Source organism: Carassius carassius, chromosome 49 (genome assembly GCF_963082965.1).
Source record: "Carassius carassius chromosome 49, fCarCar2.1, whole genome shotgun sequence".
Classification (NCBI taxonomy): Eukaryota; Metazoa; Chordata; class Actinopteri; order Cypriniformes; family Cyprinidae; genus Carassius; species Carassius carassius.
Genome location: NC_081803.1, coordinates 22346514 through 22356502, shown reverse-complemented (window position 1 = coordinate 22356502; position 9989 = coordinate 22346514). Strand labels below are relative to the sequence as shown.

General features: G+C 27.4%; 1 protein-coding gene across 2 annotated transcripts in view; it reads right to left on the bottom strand.

Annotated features, from left to right (window-relative positions):
* The window catches only part of LOC132132561 (band 4.1-like protein 4), a 45959-nt gene that overhangs the window by 13222 nt on the left and 22748 nt on the right, over window positions 1-9989 (bottom strand). For both annotated transcript variants that reach the window (XM_059544983.1, XM_059544984.1), the window contains exons 5-11: window positions 9849-9946; window positions 8740-8860; window positions 4578-4665; window positions 4236-4324; window positions 2756-2819; window positions 2045-2136; window positions 1-55 (exon numbers count right to left, since the gene is read on the bottom strand). The exon at window positions 1-55 is cut by the window's left edge and continues 27 nt beyond it. In XM_059544983.1, the coding sequence (XP_059400966.1) occupies window positions 1-55; window positions 2045-2136; window positions 2756-2819; window positions 4236-4324; window positions 4578-4665; window positions 8740-8860; window positions 9849-9946 (607 nt within the window). The remainder of the gene's footprint in view (window positions 56-2044; window positions 2137-2755; window positions 2820-4235; window positions 4325-4577; window positions 4666-8739; window positions 8861-9848; window positions 9947-9989) is intronic.

Genomic DNA, 9989 nt, shown 5'->3' with positions numbered 1-9989 from the left:
AGAGCTGAATTTGGACAGTTTTCTTGTTAGTGAATTAGACTCATTCTCTGGCATTCTGTAAAAGACAGTTTTATTAAGAATGGTTACAAAAATATTGACATTTAGATGAACAACCTCAAAGGTTTCATGTATTTTCTTTTATTCGTTCTCCTGATGAAACATGGATGTCGTTTCATAGCTTCCTTCCAAACATCTGTGGGGCAAATCTGTTGTTTACACCCATATTTAAAACTGTTAAAGAGAGCTTTCCTCTCATTAAACCAACCAGCAGAGAAATAAAAAGCCAAACATAATGAGAGACCAGACTAGAACTGAAGAATACCGTATTCTGTATAATTTGTCACGACTGTGTTTCTGCGGGATAAAACATTCAGAGATCTGTCTGTTATGATGACAGAACATGATTCGGCTTGTTTTTGTGGTCTGGACAGTCCTGTTTCAGCTCTGTGCATGTCATGTGAACAACAAATTAAGTAAAATTATATTAAATGTAAACTTAAAACTAGCTACCTGCATTTTTTTTACATTTATTTTCTAAAACAGAAACAGAAAATATTATACAAAAATAGAATTAGACTAAAGAATTAGTGTGCATTTATTGGTACATGTAATTAGGTTGATTTTGTCATATTAAATCATATTTCTGACAGTTAAAATGTTACCAAAAATAGCTGATTTTGTAATGAAACAGTATATAAAAAAATGAATATATGCATACTATATAATAATGTATACTAAATGATGCATGTCCAAAAAACTGACCATGTCAAAAACGCATTTGCTGTTGTTATTTCCATACTTTTTATAGAATTAACTTTTACTTTTATACTATCAGTTTGATTTTAGTTAAATTTTTAGAAATGTTGTTATGTACTTGTGTAATTTTTAATAATTTGTGTTTATTTAAAATTATATTTATATTTATTTACATTTTTTATTTTTTATTTCCTTGTCTGTTTTAGTTCAGTTTTATTTTTTATTTATTTTACTTCTCAGTCAGCTTAAACTAAACAAATTTAAAATAGTTGCCAAACCAACATTTCTCATTTTCACTTTACATGATGTACTAAAATAACTAAAAATTAAATAGAAATAAAAATTTTAAAAAAGTTTATTTATTTTATTTATTTTATTATGGGCTTTTGTCATTTTTATTTGTTTTTGTACATTTTAAATATTATTATTTATGTTTAATTTATTTCTATTTGAGGTTTATGTCTATTTTTAAATGGAAATAAGACATGTTCAATGTTAACCTGTTAATTGAAATAGAGCTTGAATAAAATAAAATATAAATATTAAATGAAAAATAAAATTCAGTTTGAATTTTCATTTAGTTTAATTTGAAACACTTGAATAACAACTAAAGCTGAAAATTTAAATAATACTGAATTAAAAATAAATGAATCCTAAATGGTAATACTTAAAATTAACAAAAACTAATTAAAAAAGCATTTCAAATAACTAAATATTTAACTAAAATTAAAATGTACACTGAAATTATAAAAATGAAAACTAATTCAATATATTAAACTATAATAGTAAATAAATATGTGATGTCAATAAAAAAATAAAAATAACGAATTAATCACAAATTTTCTTTCTGAAAGTAATCACGATTAATCCAACATAACATTAAAGTTTTTAAATATACTTTTATATTGCAATGATTTTACATTCAATCTTCAAATCAATGTAGAAACAACATATAGACAGTAATATTTGTTTAATGGCATCTTTTTTTATCACTGATACGAATTTTACTGATGTCTCTGGTTGCCAACCCTGTGTCAATTGCGTTAAATATTTTGAACACCATAAACTGAAAAAATTTATGCACATGCATTAAAGCACTAATTTTGACAGCAGAAATAATATCCTAAATAAATGTTATAGCATGGTGTTACCATGTTTTTGTACATGCATTATTCAGTTCCCATGAACTTGAATAATATTTCAATTCCCACCATTTGATTTACTATTTTATTGGCTAACTTACAAAATTAGCTTCTATAAGTAGAGCATAAAATCTCTGTTGCTGTACCTGAAGAAGGTGTGATGCTCCACGCAGCACTTCCACAGGTTTTTGCAGGCCGTCTTACTGGGAGCATCAAAGAAGAACGATGTCTCATTGCACTGAAAACACACAAGGACGCCGTGTTTAAATGGATATGTGTATAATCTTCATGTTAATGTTCATCACCAGTGGTGGCCCTCATAACTCGCATGTGCTCTCATTAGTCTGATCTCACTAGGGCAGATGAAGAGGGTCCTAGAACGAGAAAACACTTCACTGCACCTTTAATTGGGCACTGGAGGAAACTGGTTATAGACTCTGTCAAGAGGCCAGTAATAAACCTCCATCAATAATAGACTTTCCACTTACTCCTCAAAAAGGATTTTCCACACAGAGCTCAAGATGTTATGGAAGCAGTTACAATAAAGTAAAGCAGTTTTATACATGAATTTTGTTGCTTGCATCTAATTGGAAAAAGCCTTGTTGAATACCGTCAAAAATCTAGTTGTCAAATGTATTTATATAGCGCTTTTGCACATCATTTCAAAGTAACTGCACACAAAATCATAATGGTAATGTTTATGATATGTTAATATCTTCATGCTGTACAGCCGAAATTAACATTACAGCTAGGTAATGATATCATGCAAAGATTGCATGTATATTAAAGGGATTGCATGGTATCTAGAGATGACAAACAGTTTAATATCGTGATATTGTATTAAAAACAAGACTTACATCTCTTCCCATAACCCGCAGCTCAAACTGGGTTTCCTTGAAATACACTTTTGTAATTCTTGGCCTGAAAAATGTATATTAAAAGTTAATTATTTAGCAATGCAACGAGTGTCAAAGTTTGACAATTTTAATATAAAATATTTATATAAAAGTAATCCTTTATTGTATAAGATCATATAGTGTCATATATCATATCTTCTTCTTTTATAGAATCACACCATATATTTTATCATGTCATATCGTATATCATATATCTCCTATCATATCATATATATCATTTATGATACGATATATGGTATGAAATAGTAATGATATGAGATATATGATATATCGTATAAGATTTCTAATAGCATCATTACATATCATATTTCATATATGATATCACACCATATCATGAATCTCATTTCATACCTTATCATATCATCAACAAGTTAATTCTCAGAGATTATTTCACCTAGATTAAAAAAAAGAGGTATTTCATATTGCATGGAAGGAAAGTACTTCTACTTATAGAAAGCTCTAAAAACTGCTAGATCTGCTGACTTTTTGTCTCTTTTAGAAGAGAACAAACACAACCCCAGGCATTTATTCAACACAGTGGCTAGATTAATGAAAAATAAAGCATAAACCGATGCATTAAAAATTTCCCAACATCACAGCATTAATGACTTTATGAACTACTTTACTTATAAAATCGATACTATTAGAGATAAAATTTTAACCATTCAGCTGTCAGCTACAGTATCGCAGTATCATTATCATTACAGTATTATTAAATATCCAAAATCTGTTACTAAGCCTCTCATTAATGCTGAGTTTTGCACCAACTTGCCTCAAAACACATGCCTGTAAGTTTCTAGTATATCTAGTAAGACCTTGATAAGCTGGTTCAGGTGTGTTTAATTACGGTTGACGCTAAACTCTGCAGGACTGAGTTTGGAGCCCCTTGTTTAGATCGTATTGTTGATAATACATCATTGTTGATATTAAGAATTAACTTTTATAATAGTCGAAATGTCATTCCTTATGTCAAAAATAGCCACTGCTACTAGTAAAATGATTATCCTGTTTAGAATGAATATCCTGTGAATAAATAAAGGTCAAAACGGCTTGCCATAATATCACATCATATATACAGTATATCATCTCATCATATATCATATTATAAAACATATCATATATATATATGATATATGGTATTATATGAGAAATATGATAATACCATATCATACATCTCGTTTTATATCATTTCATATCTCATTAAAGAATTTGTTCTTTTAAAGAATCTTTTAAAGTATCGTATCATTGCATATATCATATCAAATTTAAAGGATTTGTTCTAAAAACTAAAAAAAAACTCCTGAAACACTATTAATGCATGTTTTGAATAAAATGTGGGCGAGTAAATACTGAAAGAGCTTTCATTTTGGGGGAATTATTCCTGTAATAGGGGAAAAATTCAGTTTATGAATCAACCTACCAGAAATATTTCCCTACTTGGGTTTTATTTTTGTAAACCACGACTCCGACAGGCGTCAGGCCCAGGAAGTAATCAGACTGCTTTTCTCCCTGACAACACAAATTTTGCATTAAGCAACTTAATATTAGGCATTAAACACAAGCAATTCATCAGAGCCGACAATATTCAGAAAGTACACTGCCAGGATTATTGAAAAGCTGGATTAGGAATCAAGATAGAACAGAGAAGAAATGCAAAGAATTAAATCATTAACAGAAAGACAAACATTGATATTGTATCCAACTGAACAGAGTAAAATGAAGGAAGAGAAAGAGCTCTGTTGATGTAAAAGGCTGAACTTACAAACACAGGGTGCAGATCCACGCCGTACATTTCCAGTGTTTTGGCAATTGCTAAGTAATTGTTTTCGGCCTCGGCAGGCACCTGACCCCTGAACGGAGAGGACAAGAGAGGATACAACACACAACTGAGCAGAGAAACCACCAACATACACTTCAAAACAGTTACAACCGTTTTGGAAGAAGCTCTGTAACCTGGATTATGAAATGAGGAAATTTTAAGATGTGCATTAAATGTTTCCTTGCAACAAACAAGGATTTACTTTCAGCAAATATTTGCAATGCCAAAGTAAAACAAGAGCAGCATAAACAAAAGAAAGGAAACATTCAAACCATAATCATTAACAGCAAGATTGAACGTGTTGCTTTAAACTATTTTAGGAAATCAGTGATTTGTAAATGCGTGTTTGTCACAGACTGAACAATATACTGATTCCAGTGAGGTCAAACCTGAAAGCAGTCGTGCTGAAACGATGTTTATTAAAGCTACTAATGCAAGAATGTGGAGTCAGAGCATGATCTTAACACTTAACATCTTAACAATAAAGATAAGAGAAGAATGTACAGATCCCAATATAGGGAAATTCAAGTAGCAGACCCAAGAAAAAGTGCATAGAATTTAAAAATATGTAAAACAACAACAAAAAATATATATACAAAGCAACCCACTTTTTCTTGGGTTGCCTTTCTTGAATTATACATGTATACTTAACAACAAAAAAGGTGGGTTCTATACCCACTGTGCATGCATGTATGATGTATGATTCTTCACTAAACAACAACATGATTAATTTAATAATATAAAATAACATTTTGTGACAACTCATAATTATAAAAAAAAAAATGCATAAATAAATAAATAAATAAATGTGTGATCGGTCATGTTGCTGTGGTCACATGAGCATGAATGCATTAAGGATCCCCCTCACAGCGGCGCACACGGGTCTCTGCCGATTGTAGATGATTTATTATAAGTGTTTGGCCCCTTCCTTTTCTAGCAACCAGGGGTCTCGCTGCATTCATCTCCTTCATTTGGGTTCAGTTGCATATTGCTCTTAATGTCCGATGCTTTCAGTGCATACAGACATATGATGCAGCACAGACGGGACACTCATGATCCTTTTGTTCTGTCTCAGAGAGGGTCGACACACTTTAACCGCACTTCGGTGCAGATCTCTAGCACACTGTGCATGCTGTTTAAATAGTTTGGAAAACTGTAGTATACTACATTTCTGTCAATGATGTCATGTTTCCATATTTAATTCGGGCAAGTGGTGCATATATATATATATATAACACTAGCATTTATTTCTATATATAAAATATATTGTAGATAAAATATATGTATTCTTGTTTTATATATATTATAAGCACAAAATCAAAAGAAAAAGCACACAAATCACTGGAAAAACAGGGACTCGACAAAAGATATTGATAATGAAAACAAAATGTTGTTTATAAATTGTAAATATAAATGTATAATAACAAAGACATAATATTTAGACGGTATGAATATATAATTTTTTTCTTATTTTATATATATATATATATATATATATATATATATATATATAATAATATATAGACAATTATTATATATATATATATATATATATATATATATATAAAATAAGAAAAAAATTATATATTCATTTGTATTATAAACAAAAATCTAATATAATGACAAATAATATATAGAAATTATATAATACAAAATAAATACATTTTATATAAACATAAAATGTATATATATATATATATATATATATATATATATATATATATATATATATATATATATATATATATATATAGAAACAGCCATGTATATATATATATATATATATATATATATATATATATATATATATATATATATATATATATATATATATAATAAAATAAAACATTTTATATTTATTACACACACACACACACACACACACACACACACTATATATATATATATATATATATATATGTGTGTGTAGTTTATATATATATATATATATTTTTTATATATCTATATAATACAAATGTATTTATAATATAGTTAAAATATAACTAATATTATAATATTATAGAGTAATATAATACAAATATCGACAATACATATATGTTTATAAATAAAAAAGCAATTGTTTAATATAATAAAATATAATCTATAACAGATATACTTGTATAAATATGCTTATTTTTGATGTTTGTCTATGTAAACAGTGTATAGAAAATATACAGACTGTTTTTTCTTTCTTTCTGTCTGTGTTTTATCTTTCAATTGGATGTTATAATTTGGACAGATTACATTTTTATAAAGTGGGGTGATTCTTTTCTATACTCACTGTATCTTTCTCTCTCTTTTTCTCTCTATATGTATTTTATTTTTCATTAATGAATCCTGATCCTCTTTGCCCTGTTTTCCATGAAAAAACACACCACCTGACAATCAGAACAGCTCGAGGGATTAAAGCTTGTTTCGAGGGAACTGTTGTTGGATTTTCACACAAAGACATGCTTTAATAATGTGATTAATCTTGCATCTTGTAACATCCAGAACATTTACTGTAACAAAGAGAAAGAAAAAAGACATTTCTTAACATTAGCCAATGCATTTACTAAAACGAAGTGATGAGCTTTTTTCATCACTTTACTATTGCTAATTTGTATTTGTATTTTTTTTAATTTATTCCATTTCCATCATAAAGCTAATTCTGATTCTGACAATGTTTGTTCATAAAAATACAGCTGATCTTTGTTTTAATGCAGCGTTATTAACTAAAACCATAAAAACATTTTATTACTGAAATAAAATGAAAAATAAAAAGGTTATCTTATTTCAGATCGTTTCAGCATTTTATTTTTATGTTTGATTATCAATGTCTTAGTTAAATAGACCTACTGTACATGATTACTATAAAAACATTTCATTTGCATCTTCTGTATATTGTATACGTGTCATATTGTTTGTCCAATTTTCAAAATAATGAAATAAAATGAAATTAAATAAGATTTTGTTCATTTAGTCCATCTCTATTTGGTTCTAAATGTACTATCATTCTTTTTTTTCTGTAAAATTTTGCTACCTCGTACAAATATATATTTTAAATAACTTTAATAAATAATTTTTAATAATCGTCTTAATTTAATTTGGATGTATGGCTCGATAAATAAAATGAAATTATGCAAATCAATAAATAAAATGAAATTAGAAAAAAAAAAAATTAATAAAGTAAATAAATGAAATAACATCATAAATCAATTATTAAATAAAATGAAATTACAAAACAAATTAATTAGATGAAGTAAAAAAATAAACAAAATGAAATCTAAAAATACATAAATTAAAATGAAAAAGTGTATCATATAAAATAAAAATGACAACATTTTGCTACCTCGTATAAATATATATTTGAACTAATTTTAATAAATAATTCTTAATAATCATTTTGACTTAATTTGGATGTATGGCTTAATAAATAAAATAAAATTACGCAAATCAATAAATAAAGTGAAATTAGAAAATATACATATAGGAATAAAAATTTGAAAAACAAATAATGAATAAAAAAAAAAAATCTAAACTAAATAAATCAACAAATAAATAAAATCGTAAAATAAATTATTAAATAAAATAAAATTATAAAACGAATTCATCAGATAAAATGATTAAATTAAATGTACAAATACAAATGAAAATGTGAATAATATAAAATAAAACGATAAAAATAAATACATAATATAAAATAATATAAAAAATAAATAAAATTGATAAAAATTGACTGTACTGCACTGCATCTTGTCTTAAAAGCTATAAATCCTGCCTAAACAACAACAATAATAATATTTGTATTCTATGATATTTTGCTATACATAGTAGTGTTATCGGTTTCGGTGAGGAAAGCTGCACATTAACATCTCTCTCGCCTGTTTGTTAATCTAAGCTCCCTGTCATCTTTAGTGATGGGTGCATGATGGGACAGGTGCCTCTCCACATGCACACAGGCCCTCGTTACAAAGACATGGACTACAGCCAGAGGACGAATGCTTACTGTCCCACACATGAAACCCGATTCCCACGGAAAGAGAGTTTAAACAGGAGTGTGGTGTTTGAGCTCATGTGTGACGGGATTATTACAGATGAAGGTGTGCGATGTACTGTGTCTTACACAAGTGTTTTATGAATCTGTTCGATGCTGTCCTCTAGTTCCTCTTTCTGGTCGGGGACAAAGCGGTATTCAGACACGTAACCTGGCGTGTGCTTGTAAGGGTCGTAATCTCCGAGCTCAGCTGAAGCAGAAGACAAAGAGACACAACACATCATATCATAAAATATAATGCTGGAATAGAAATAATAAAACTATATATTTAAATATAATTAATATGTATAATATATCAAATGGAAAAAATAAATAAAAATAAAACTAAACTATACAATTAAAGAAATAAAATAAAATTTTAATGAAATTTGAATATTAAAGAAATAAGTCAATTTTAACGCTTAAATTAAATTAGACAAACAAATAAATGACTAAAGTGAATTTAAAAATAATGAATAAAACTATCAAACTGAAAGAAATAAAACATTGAAATTATAAAAATAAATCAAATGAAATTATAAAATCAGATGAATACATGCATTAAAAGAAATGGCTAAATGATTCAAATAAAGTTATAAGATAAATAATTATAAATATACATATAATTAAATTATAAAACAAATGCATACAAATAAATTGTAAAAATGAAATTATTAGTGCATATTGTTTGCATAATATATGTTTGAACTGTATATATTTATTATGGATATATAAATACACACACATACAGTATATATATAGTAAAATAATTACATTTATGTTTCTATATTTATTTTCATATGATTTATATTATAAATAAATATATGTAATATATATATATAAAAAAATCTGATATATATATATATATATATATATATATATATATATATATACATAATAAATACACATATATATTATGCAAACAAAAACTTTTATTTTGGATGTGATTGTTTGACAGCACTAAAAATTATCCAAATATACCATATAACAATTTAATTTAAAATTCAAACTTTTACACACCACAACATAACATTTTATTCTCATGTTACACAAAAACATGAGTTATAAAATTGCTTACTATATTAATAACCTCAGAGAGCACAAGTGGGGAAGCCTATAACTCATTTTTGCTGACCCTTTATTTCTGTATTCATATCTAGACTGCTGTATTAAATCCCCTGGTACAGATTTACTCCTACATTGAATAGCAAGCGCTCCCAGCTGTGTGCTGATGTTTAATGGACAGGGCAGTCTCCCCTGCAGGACGTCCTGCTTTACCTGAAGGAAGAACTCGTACCTGACCGAAGACAGACAGACGGACAGTTAAGAGCATGATATTA